Source organism: Apium graveolens, chromosome 2 (assembly GCF_009905375.1).
Source record: "Apium graveolens cultivar Ventura chromosome 2, ASM990537v1, whole genome shotgun sequence".
Classification (NCBI taxonomy): domain Eukaryota; kingdom Viridiplantae; phylum Streptophyta; class Magnoliopsida; order Apiales; family Apiaceae; genus Apium; species Apium graveolens.
In genome coordinates, this window is record NC_133648.1 from 255,626,405 (window position 1) to 255,639,601 (window position 13,197).

The 13,197-nt window shown below is 31.3% G+C and overlaps 1 protein-coding gene across 1 annotated transcript; it reads left to right on the top strand.

Moving 5' to 3' along the window:
- Positions 1–465: 465 nt before the first annotated feature.
- LOC141708384 (cysteine proteinase 15A-like) lies at positions 466–3,547 on the top strand. The gene is made up of 4 exons (XM_074511994.1): positions 466–988; positions 1,503–1,622; positions 2,694–2,931; positions 3,075–3,547. The coding sequence occupies exons 1-4, from the start codon at positions 539–541 to the stop codon at positions 3,353–3,355; spliced, it is 1,089 nt and encodes a 362-aa protein (XP_074368095.1). The 5' UTR covers positions 466–538; the 3' UTR covers positions 3,356–3,547.
- The last annotated feature ends 9,650 nt before the right edge of the window (positions 3,548–13,197 follow it).

Below are 13,197 nucleotides of genomic sequence, written 5' to 3' on the forward strand. Positions count from 1 at the left end.
AAATTTTATATTTTAACATGAATAACTATTTATATTATATATAATAGATTAATTAAATAAAAAATAATTTCTTATAATACACATAAAAAATATTAAAATTATTGACTAAATTAGTTAAAAATATATTAATTTCATTAATTAACATCTAAAATATCATTTATTAATCACAAATCAATTTTCAATTTAATAAATTAAAATTATAAAATTAATAAAATTATTATTTTATATTAAAGTAAATTTGGATCAGTCAAAGTGGGTATTTAAATTTGGATCAGTACAATTCAGTGATCCAATTAGATCACCATGTGGATTGGATGAGAATTTGGGATAATATACCCCAAATTTGGACGTTTGGATCAATGTTGTTGCAGATGCCCGAGGGTGGACAAAATATTAACTTGGATTGAATAACACGTGTCAGTAATCCGAACCGTTAAAACCCCACCAAAACAGAGCACCCTATAGTCAGCACGCCACTAAACCAAACTAAGCTAAACTAAACCAAACCAGATATTCAAATCTGTAACTCACATTGCCGATGAATCACTTTCTAACCATCAGTCTCCTATCTCTTCTTCTATCACACGCCACCGCCGATGACTTCACCGCCGACGATCCTATAATCCGGCAAGTCATACCGGAACGCGAACAATCCATCCATCTCCTCAACGCAGACCATCATTTCTCACTCTTTAAAACTAAGTATGCCAAATCTTATAGTGATCAGAAAGAGCATGATTACAGATTCTCTGTTTTCAAATCTAATCTTCTCCGTGCCAAGCGTAATCAGTTGCTTGATCCTTCAGCTGAGCACGGTGTGACGCAATTCTCTGATTTGACTCCCGAAGAGTTTAGTCAGAGGTTTTTGGGATTGAGGACACCTAAGTTTTTACAAGATGCTCGAAAAGCTCCGATTCTTCCGACTGGTAATCTTCCCGATGATTTTGATTGGCGCGATCACGGTGCTGTCACTGGAGTTAAGAATCAGGTATGTACATAATGCTAGACTCCCCCGAAATATTCTCGAAATCGTTTCTAAATGCTGCCTGTGTTGTCGTTTATTTTCTTTTAATGAAATGGACCCATCGTATATAAATATGAGTTCCAATAATAAAATAACGACTGGTGTCATTTAGGAACATTTTTGGGATCGTTTTAAGGGCATGTAGCATTACTCTATGTGTAATGTCGGTACATTAATACTCCATCTGTTCTTTCCATTCGTTTCCACTTTTTTTTGGATGCATTTCAAAATTTTCAAAAATAGTAAAAAATTTATAATTTTCTACATTCACGGATTTTCTCCCCTGTACCTACTTTATACATATAATATTAAGCAATTTCACTACTTTACTCACTTTTTTTGTTTCCATCATTCCTTTATTAATTAATTGATTCGATTTAGGATCCGGTGTATTTTTCTGTTTTATTTTGCTGGTGTATGTCAATATTAATGATTTAATAATTTTGATTATTTAATAAAATTATGCGATAAATTGTAGGGATCATGTGGATCGTGCTGGTCTTTTAGTACAACTGGTGCACTAGAAGGAGCTCATTTTCTTGCAACGGGAGAGCTTGTTAGCCTCAGCGAGCAACAACTTGTTGACTGTGATCACGAGGTTGTTTTCTCTCTCGTGGTTTTTTTTTATTGTTTCGATTATGTGTGTGTGTGTGTTTGATGGTTTATGGTAAATTCTTATGTGATTGATTTGTAGATAGGATTGTTCTTGTTTAGAGATTAAATAAACATCATCATCAAGTGATTATGTTAGTACATTCAATATTGACAATATTTTTTAAGCTATTGTATGATCCTAAAATATGATTTTAAGACATTGCAAACAGCTTAAGCAAATTATACCCCCTTATGACCATAAATTTAAACCCCTTTGGCTAGAGTTTGGAGCTTTATTCTAGAGAGCTTGCTCTGAAGCTCACTTAAGTTTCCAGTGATGTGCTCATCATTTAAAATTTGAAATTGATGCATGTCAAAAGATAATGTTTTACTTCGTGTGCACTTATTCTAGAGTTTACATAAACTCTCTTGTTTACCACACATGCAAACATACCTAACTATAAAGCTTGATTATTAAGAGAAGAAACTACATTTCATATCTTGGAGACCAATACAGAGTAGTGAAGTTCAGAGTAATGAAGAAGATACCGAACGAATGAGTATATTTTAGTACCAGTCTAGTAACTAATTCTGTTATGATATTTGAGATGACTTATTTAATATTTTCCACTTGTGAACAATGATCAGCTACTTCAGCTACTTATCACAACAACTTATCTGTTTTCTATACTAAACTAATATATTCCAATATCAACTTACACTTTGAAGATACAAGAATTTAGAATTTGGATATAGTTGTGGTCATTGTTATATGTTATGTTATGTCTAGTAATCAGAGCAAAATGACAGAAACCCTGGTGTTAAGAGATTAATTTTAGCTTCGTGTGATATAAAACACCATGGAGATTATGCCTCCTGAGCCAGAGCCTGTCGCTTAAATGCGGTTTACCTGGTTCACGTGGTTTGCAGGCTATTGCGTGAGCCCGTAGGGTTTACCCAGTGCGCACCCGAAGGGTAGCGGCTGCAGGTTACCTACGATAAAAAAAAAATGGCCTATAATATAAACGAAAGTTCTTGATGGCCTTCGCTTGAATGACCTACGATATCGTTACAGTGTGACCAAGATGGTGATTGTGATGCTGGGTGTAATGGGGGGTTGATGACTAGTGCTTTCCAGTACACAATCAAGGCTGGTGGACTTGAACGTGAAAAAGACTATCCTTACACCGGTAAGGATGGTAAGTGCAAATTTGATAACGCAAAGGTTGCCGCTTCTGTTGCTAATTACAGTGTGGTGTCCATTGACGAAGATCAGATTGCTGCAAATTTGGTGAAGAATGGACCTCTAGCAGGTATTATTTTTTTGATGTTTTTAAGTGTCTTTCTGTTTTGACAAACGATGTCTAGGAATGATATAGGATACATGGGATATATAAGAGTCAGTCCCTAGTTTAGATTATGTAACTTTCTTTACTGATTCTTTACTATTGTGCAGTTGGCATCAATGCAGCCTGGATGCAGACCTATATCAAGGGAGTTTCATGCCCGTACATCTGTTCGAAGAATCGTTTGGATCATGGGGTGCTTTTAGTGGGGTATGGAGCTGCTGGATATGCTCCCATTCGTCTGAAGGACAAGCCTTACTGGATCATAAAGAATTCATGGGGAGAAAATTGGGGAGAGGATGGATACTACAAGATATGCAGAGGACAAAAATATGATATTTGCGGGGTGGACTCGATGGTGTCCACAGTAGCAGCATTTCACCAAGCTTAATTGACATATAAATTACAAAACACATAATATTTGTGGGCTGGATTATATGGTGCCCATGGAGCAGCATTGCACTCTGTTTCAGACTAGACTTTGAAGTTAATATGTATCTATGTATGTTCTTAATTATCATTTCTATGTTGGATTGTTGGAAGTCTTTCCTGTTTATACAAAAATTGTGATGTATTGCTTAGATGAGTAATTTCAGTACCGTTTTTAAAAACAAGAACAGAGAAGTTTGATTAAGGAGTCGAGCATTACTAACTCCGCCTTATTTGAGTGACGAGATAGAGCAACTAGAGTAGATAGGCTACTTAGAGCAACTCCAACAAGCTCCTAAAATCTTTGTTAAAAATAATATAATTAATTGCCTTCAAGTGATTTAGGATACAAAACTTAATCAACATCTTCAGCCATTTCTTAAGTTATTTTTTATTACTAAATGTCTTTACAATATTTTTAGAAAGAAATGTCAAATTACTAGAAAGTTGAAAGGGAGTCGCATCTCCAACAAATTCTTTATATAGGTTTTTAAGTTGAAAAATAAACGGTGGTTCTTAAATTTGAGCTCCAAGACACTCTTAGAAGCTCTTTAAAAGCTTAAGAGTCCATTCTCTCTACTCATTTTTAAGAGCCTTTAACTAGATCTTAACTAATATTTTATATTAAATTGGTAAAATATACTCTTTCTCTTTCCACTTTATTTTGTACTTTAATGATTTCAAGTTACTTTTAATATTATAAAATTGAATTAGGAGTGAATATTGTTGGAGATAAATGAACACTAAATTGCTAAGAGCAAATAATTTATATTATATTAAAAAATTATCTTAAGAGACTGTTGGAGATGCTCTAAATTAATAAAAACATGGAGTAGGGAGAGGAGAGAGACTCCTAACTATGAAGAGGATGGAGGGGCTCTTAACTTTTTGAAGAAGGTTTAAGAGGTTGTTGGAGTGTATTTTTATTTCATCCTCCTCAAATTATAACTTAGGGAGCTCATTTAGGAAGTTATTGGAGTTCTTAGAGCAACTCTAATAGAGTGCTAATATGTTCCTTAAAAATATTATTATAAAAATAAATCCTAGTATTTTAGGATATTTTATTGTATGTTAACTCCAACAACATTCCTTATAAGTGGATCCTAATAATATTTTATTAATATATTCAAACTCTTGTTATGCAGAGAGAACTGATTTTTTTTATTATTAAAATGAAGGTAAGGATTCACTAGTGGTTACTTATAAATAAGACATGAAGGGATGATGATAACTTTTTAAGGAAGCATTAGATGCTGTTGGAATTCTATTTTATACAATATTTTCTAAATTTGAGTTTAAGATCTTAATTAACTAACTTGTTGGAGTTGGTCTCGGCCCCTTTTCTTTTCACATGACCAGAATAGAAAAAATCATGAGAGCTCATAGAGAAATCTATTTCATCTAAAAGAAGAAGATTAGACCAAGTCCTTTGCACCTTGTTCTGACCTTACGGACGATCGTAAGAGTATCACTTTCAACCCGCAAATTCCTGAAATCGACAACCAAAGAATTGCTTGACACATCCTTAAAAATTATTACTCCCCGGAGCATCTCCAAGAAACTCCTCAATATTAAATCTAAAATTTAAGAAGGAATTAAAACAAACTCAGACAAGCTCCAAAACGTTTTCAAAAATTTAAGTCCCCTCATCTATATTATATTAAAAAAAAGTACGACATGTATCACTCTCTCATTAAATTGGACACTTGTCATTGCCTAATTAAATTTAGTTGCTTATATGGCAAGTTGCACTATCTTAAAAAAATTCCTTCTCCACTAAATAATATGTAGTTAAAAAAATCAAAATTAAGTGTAACTCTAAAATTTCACCGTATAATACTAGTTATGCATGCACCTAATTATTTACTTATATAAATCTGACATGTTAACTTATTAATACGATTATTTTAAAATAAACCGACGCTTGGATGTTCAACACCAAATAAAAATTGCAGGAAGATAAAATTTAGGAAAATAAAATTTACAGAGAGTAGAAGTTAATTTTTGTCGGTTGAGATTTTATTAGATAAAATTTTAAAAATAGTTGTATAATTTTCTAGTGAGCACCAAGATTTAGGATCTAAACATGGTTTCCTTATTAGTACAGATAGTTGATAACTCGTGCTAAACACGGGTCCGGGATTAAAAATATCGAATTAATATTTGAAAAAAGTAAATATATGTTTTTTTGCTAAATAAATATATATTATTTTACTTAATTTAACGTAACTTAATAAATTTTTAATATAATTTATAAATAAATAAAGTTTACAAAGAATATAAGTCAATTGGTGTTAGTATTTTACTTAGTAGTTTGTACTTTTTCTAAAATTAAAAATAAATATAAGTTATTTTACTTAATTTGACGTAACTAAATAAATTTTTAATATAATTTACAAATCGTTTAAAAAATATTTTTATTTTGTAAAGTTAATAGACAATTGGATGAATACTAACTAAAAAGAAAATAAAATTTATAAAGAATAGAAGTCGATTTGTGTTAAAAATAAAATTTATTGAGAATATAAGTCAAGTTAAGTCAGGTAAGTACCAAATTTGGTACTTTAGTACTTTGTTATTTTGGTACTTTGCTACTTTTAGCACCAAATTATACATGGTTTCGATATGGTTTCGATTATTAATAAATAGTATAGATACCTAGTAGTTTGTAATTTTTCTAAAATTAAAAATAAATATAAGTAATTTTACTTAATTTAACGTAACTTAATAAAATTTTAATATAATTTACAAATCGTTTAAAAAATATTTTTATTTTATAAAGTAAATAGACAATTGGATGAATACTAACTAAAAGGAAAATAAAATTTACAAAGAATAGAAGTTGATTTGTGTTTAAAACAAAGTTTATTGAGAATAAAAGTCAACTTAAGTCGGGTAAGTACCAAAATTTGGTACTTTGATACTTTGGTACTTTTAGCACCAAATTATACATTGTTTCGCTGTCCGAAATTAAAAATAATATGTAGTTAAAAAAATCAAAGTTAAGTGTAACTCTAAAATTTTACTGTATAGTTCTAGTTATGCATGCACATAATTATTTATTTATATAAATCTGACATGTTAACTTATTAATACGATTATTTTAAATTAAACGACACTTGAATTTTAGCAACAAATAAAAATTGAAGGAAAATAAAATTTAGGAAAATAAAATTTACAAAGAGTATAAGTTAATATTTGTCAGTTGAGATTTTATTAGATAAAATTTTAAAAATAGTTGTATAATTTTCCAGTGAACATTTAGGACCTAAACATGGTTTCATTATTAGTATAGATAGTTGATAACCCGTGCTAAACATGGGTCCGAGATTAAAAATATCGAATTAATATTTGAAAAAGTAAATATATGTTTTTTTTGCTAAATAAATATATGTTATTTTACTTAATTTAACGTAAGTTAATAAATCTTTAATATAATTTATAAATAAATAAAGTTTACAGAGAATATAAGTCAATTGGTGTTAGTAGTTTACTTAGTAATTTATACTTTTTCTAAAATTAAAAATAAATATAAGTTATTTTACTTAATTTAACGTAACTTAATAAATTTTTAATATAATTTACAAATCGTTTAAAAAATATTTTTATTTTATAAAGTTAATAGACAATTGGATGAATATTAACTAAAAAGAAAATAAAATTTACAAAGAATAGAAGTCGATTTGTGTTAAAAATAAAGTTTATTGAGAATAGAAGTCAACTTAAGTGAGGTAAATACCAAAATTTGGTACTTTGGTGTTTTGCTACTTTTAGCACCAAATTATATATGGTTTCGATATGGTTTCGATTATTAATAAATAGTATAGATACCTAGTAGTTTGTGGTTTTTCTAAAATTAAAGATAAATATAAGTTATTTTATTTAATTTAACGTAACTTAATAAATTTTTAATATAATTTACAAATCGTTTAAAAAATATTTTTATTTTATAAAGTAAATAGACAATTGGATGAATACTAACTAAAAGGGAAATAAAATTTACCAAGAATAGAAGTTGATTTGTGTTTAAAATAAAGTTTATTGAGAATAGAAGTCAACTTAAGTCAGGAAATTTGGTACTTTGGTACTCTTACCACCAAATTATACATTATTTCGCTTATTAATAAAGAGTATAGATTTCTCCACTAATTCTCTCTCTTCTTCATTTCCATACTTCCTTACTTTCATTTTTTATTTCATTTTTCCTTCATTACCATTTCAAATTTTTTTGCAAATATATTTTATAAGTATCTGTTTTAAAAAAAATTCGGGGTGAGTCAGAGTTAAACCGAGGATTTAGGATTTGAGACGACAAATGATAAACTCATTATTTCTTGAGTCATCCATTGTGTTCATATGTAAATTTTTATTTAACATATTTGAATAAAATATAAAATATGTCTATCAAAATATATGGTTTACTAATTTCGAACTATAAATAATATAATTTAATATATAATTATATATATTTTATTTTATAAATATATATCATCATTAGTATATTCTTAAAATATATATATATATATATATATTAACTTTTAAATATTAATTTAAAAAAAAATTATATAACTGGGCATCGGCCTGGGAACTAATCTAGTTCTCTTTATACTTAAGACTCTCCCTAGTCAATTTTTTTATTAATATAAATCACTTCCTTTAAACTATCTAGTATCTACCAATATTCAATTTCTTTCTTATAATTTGCAACTACTTAATATTAAAATTTAATGGATAAAGATGTTGAAAATAATGAGTAAATTTTGGATCTTAAATCATTAGGAGGCAATTTATTATATTATTTTTAGCAAGTTTTTTTTAAGTTTTTGTTGGAATTGCTCTTAGACATTTAACACGACTCAACTCCAACAATTCTCCTCAACTTCTCGCTATTTGTTTTCAAATGGTTACGTAATTAAGTTTGATGCAACAAATTGAAGGAAATGGTGAGTAGATATTAGAGGCCTCAACTTATCCCTATTTGTTTTAAAATGATTATGTACGGAAGTCTAATGCATCAAACATAAGGAAGGAAATGGTGACCGCATATTAGGGAAACACTAATATATCTAGTATCAAATTCTTTAGGAGGCATTATATGCTCCTCAATAAATAAGAAATATTTGAAACTCTTAGATTTATAAGGAGGGTTTAAAGCCTGGAAGGAACCAACGGGGGACTCGAGGGATCCCCAGTCCACGACAAATGTCAAAAATATTATTCGGTCTCCGCTAAACTATATATCTGGTTTCGTCCCTTCTTAGAGTAATTCCAAGAGTTGTTTGTGATGGTTTTGTGGATATAAAGATGAATACATAGAAAGATGCTACTACATATAACTTATATAATCAGATTCAATATTATGAGATTCAAAGCAAATCAGTACACTTGAATTTATAGATGCATTGGATCATTTTCATTTAGCTAATTAATAACTCCCGGACTCTTGACTTTTCACCTTAATATAGTATCTTATAGATTTTCTAGATTATTTTCAACACTCCCCCTAAATTGGTAAAATCTTGACTCCAAGCAAATCTCGAAAATAATTAAACTTATAGGATGCCAGCGATTTTGTAAAGACATCCGCTAGTTGTTCTCCGGTTTGACGATGCAGAATTTTCAGCTCACCGTCTTCAACAAGTTCTCGAATGAAATGATGACGAATTTCATTATGTTTTCTTCGGATGTGAAAAACAGGGTTCTTTTTCAGTGGAATAGTTGACATGTTATCACAATATATAACAATATATTCAACTTCTTGTAGCTGCATATCTTTTAGAATTCTCTTTAACCGGATTACTTCATAAGCTGCACTTGTAGCTTCCACATATTCTGCTTCTGCAGAGGATAAGGCCACCATTTTTTGCTTCCTAAAAGAAGAAAAGATGGTTTTGTGTCGAGACTAAACACATAGCTACTAGTACTTTTTCTATCATCCACACAACCTACCCAGTCGCTATTTGTATAACCTACCGGCTTGCCATCCTCTTTAGACCTGTAGAGCAGTCCATACCTTTTTGTCCCTTTGACATACTGCAGTATCCTCTTTGCTGCTGCAAAATGAGCTTTACATGGCTCACTCATAAATCTCGAAACCACACTAACTGCTTTTACCAAATCCGGCTTTGTATTAGTAATATAAATCAAAGACCCAAATAAGTTTCTATACACTTTTCTCGTTAACCTTCTTACTTTCAACATGCTTGGACAATTTTTCATTTACTTCCATAGAAGTAGCAAGAGATTTATAACTTGCCCTGTTGAACTTTTTAAGTATATCATCAGCGTACTTTTCTTGTGAAATAAATATTTTACCAAGAGATTGCTTAACTTGCATTCCGAGAAATACTTCATAAACCCAAGATCAGTCATCTCATACTCCTTCAACCATTTTTTCATTTGTACCAGTACAGACCAGATCATCTACGTACAAGAAAACAATCAGAAATTCTGTACCCACCTGATAAGTGGATTTTATATCCACTCGAAATGCTTTATTATAAGCTTAAATTGGTGTTTTGGACTCAAGTTGTTGGTATTTTGATGTGTTTTTGTGTTATTGCATTTCAGGTATCAGTTATATGAAGAAAAGAGATTTTAAAGGAAATATGATAAAAAGTGATCAGATTTGGAAGCCAAGGCCATTGTTAAGTTGTAGATAATCTCAATAGCTTCGTGTGGGCAGTTGAATCGCCTAATTCTGACGAGTAGAACTCAAGTTATGGCCAAAACAAGATTCATCAGTAATTTTTCCAGACAGGAGCTGAGCACCCGCCCAGGAGAGCTGAGCGGCCGCCCAGAGAGCTGAGCGCCCGCCCAAGGCGCGGATGGTTGCTGATTTCGCTGTAAAAGCCTTTTTTGAGTGGAATTTGATGATTTTAAGGGTCCAGGTCCACTAGGGGCCTATATATACTTAAAAAAAAGGGTTTTCATCATCTGGGAAGATTGGGATACCAAGGAGAAGACCTAGAAGCACTGAACAACTCCGAAAAAGAATATCTTGTTTTCAACTTGTGATTCTTTGAATTAGTTGTAACTTTGGATGCTCGTTTACGTTCTTGTTGAACCTAGATCTCGTTTATTCGTACTTTAATCATTATTCAGTTTATTAAGACCTTGTTTTATACCATGCTTTCGTTGGAACCCATAGTGACGATGAGTTCAATTATGGGCTAAACTGACGTCGAAGATCTCACGAGCAGGACTGACGTCATTGTCATGGGGTTCTAGCGGATTTACTTATGGATTTCAATAGTTAATTATTTCGATATCTTGGTGTGTGGTGATTGATTGATACCCTAGTATTGGTTGTGCTTATTCATCTTATGTGCGTAGCTAACATATAAGATAGCGTGTTAATCTCTATTGAAGCGACAGTGAATATAGAGGTTTAGAACTTGTCATGCTAGCATAGGTTCATGTATTGTATGCATGATTAGTGGGTAACTCTAACCGTTTTACTTGCCCTATGTAATCAAGATATATAACTTGTGCTTAAACCGTTATGTTGTCAAATTCTATAGACATATAGGGTCTCAATATAATTGGTGCCTATTCAGCTTCCATCTCTTTTGTGGATGTCTAGTAGAATGGTATTCGTATAACAAAAGTTGGCGTTCATCAGTTTCGTGTTATCCGATTAGTGTCATCACCATCACATGCTAAGGTTAAGAACAATAAGGTTATTGAATGAAGTATTTAATGAAGTTAGAATCCCATATTTGTCATATATAGTAATTCAACCTCAATTCTCTTAGTTAATGTTATTTAGTATAATCTCTTAGTTTAATAAAAACCCAATTTGTTATTTGTCTTAACATTGAGCGATAATCATACATTATTGCAGAGGTGCATAAATTGAACTTAACCTAAACCAGTCTATGTGGGAACGAATCTGATTTATATCTTATACTACTTGCGAACGCGTATACTTGTGTGAATATAAGCGCGTGTTTTCGCCCTAACACCTCCTTCTTGACATAGATTGAAGGTTCAGATGAACTTTATAGAAACTTGTTTCTTTGGAAATAAGAATTGATTTTGCTATTCCAAGCTCGGGGGCCTGCTTTAATTCGTAAAGGGCCTTTTTGAGGAGATAAACTTTATTATTGTGCTTCTTGATGACAAAACCCGGTGGCTGTTCAACAAATATCTCCTCTTCGAGATCTTCATTCAGAAAGGAAAATTTTACATCTAGTTGGTATACATTCAACTTGAGTTACGCAGCGAGAGCAAGGACTGTTCGTATAGTTTCCATCCGAACAACCGATGTAAAAGTCTCGTTAAATTCAACTCCAGGTTGTTGCGAATGACCTTTCACAACCAAACGAGCTTTATATTTTTGTACTGAACCATCCTTGTTGTATTTTGTTTTATATATCCATTTGTTTTTAGGCCTCTCTATAAGCTCTCAAGTCTGATTTTTCTCGATCATTTTCAGTTCTTCATCCATTTCCATTCTCCAATAATTTTTTGCGGAACTTCCTCAAAACTTTGTAATTCAATAGATAGTAAGGCCATGTTGCAATTTTGATAAATATCACCCAAAGATCGAGTCTTCTGTGGTGGAAATTCTGAATATCCAAATTCTGATCTCTAACAGCCATTCTCTAAAATTTCTTGAGTTGTTTTTCCTGAGTTAGTCCAAAGTTTAATAACCTCTCTTTCTTTAGCTAACTCCTTTTCTAGATAAACATGTTTTTCTAACAGTTTTTCTTTAACATAAACAACAATATCTCTTTTTTTTTGAATTTCTAGCATGGAAAGCAACTCAATTTCTAGGTGATCATTTCTTTTCTTTAACTCAGAGTTTTTACTCCTGTTCTATTATTCTCTATGGTTTGATCCCTATAGTTAACGTGCGGAGTCTTAAGAAATAATCTTAATTCATAGATATCATCAGTATCAAAAGCAAGAGTAGTCCGAGGTACCTTTAATTCAGCATTGTCAGCCTCAACATTTGCTATGAGAGCATAATTAATCCCATCATCTGATTCTGATGAATCATCCCAGTTTTTCTTCTTTGAGATCAAGGCTTGTTTCTTCTCAGCTTTGGGTTTTCTGCAGTCATCTGCAAAGTGTCCAATTCCATCACAGTTGTAACATCTCTCCTTTGACTTGTCAAGTTTTCCAGATCTTGATTCCTTTCAATCAATATTTCTTTTGTTTTTCCTCTTATTAGATTTTGAGGAACTAGATTCTTTTCAGGAAAATCTTCTCCCTTTTTTGAAGTTCTTGTAGACCATCTTCTTGAAGCCTGTTAGGTCACACACACTATAGAAGGGGGGTTGAATACAGTGTATAGCACAATCAAATCGAATTCAAAGAACACAAGTAACAGAAAACAAACTTTATTAAACTATGTTACAATGTAGAACTGTCCTCTCTCAGTGATGAGAAAAATATCACGAGAGCTGTTAGGGTTACAATGAATATTATTCTCGATAATGATAACACATATAGTGTAAACCCTATGTCTGTGTTTATATACTACACAATTACAAGATAATCGCTAATTGATATGGAATATAATTCTGCTTCCTAAATTATATCAATCAGATATCTTTTTTTCCAAGTATTCTATTCTTCATAGAATTCTTTCTTCATGCATATCTCTTCTTGCGTTTATCTTGATCTTCTTTCCTTTCAATCAGCCGCCTTCCTTATCTGAAAGTTTCCTTTAAGTCCTAATATTATCTCCTGATAAATATCTCCTGAACCTTAAGTACTGATAACTTAAGTTCTGTCTTCAGTATAAGTGCTGATATCCAGTTAAGTACTGATTTGTCCTGTTTAAGTAAGATC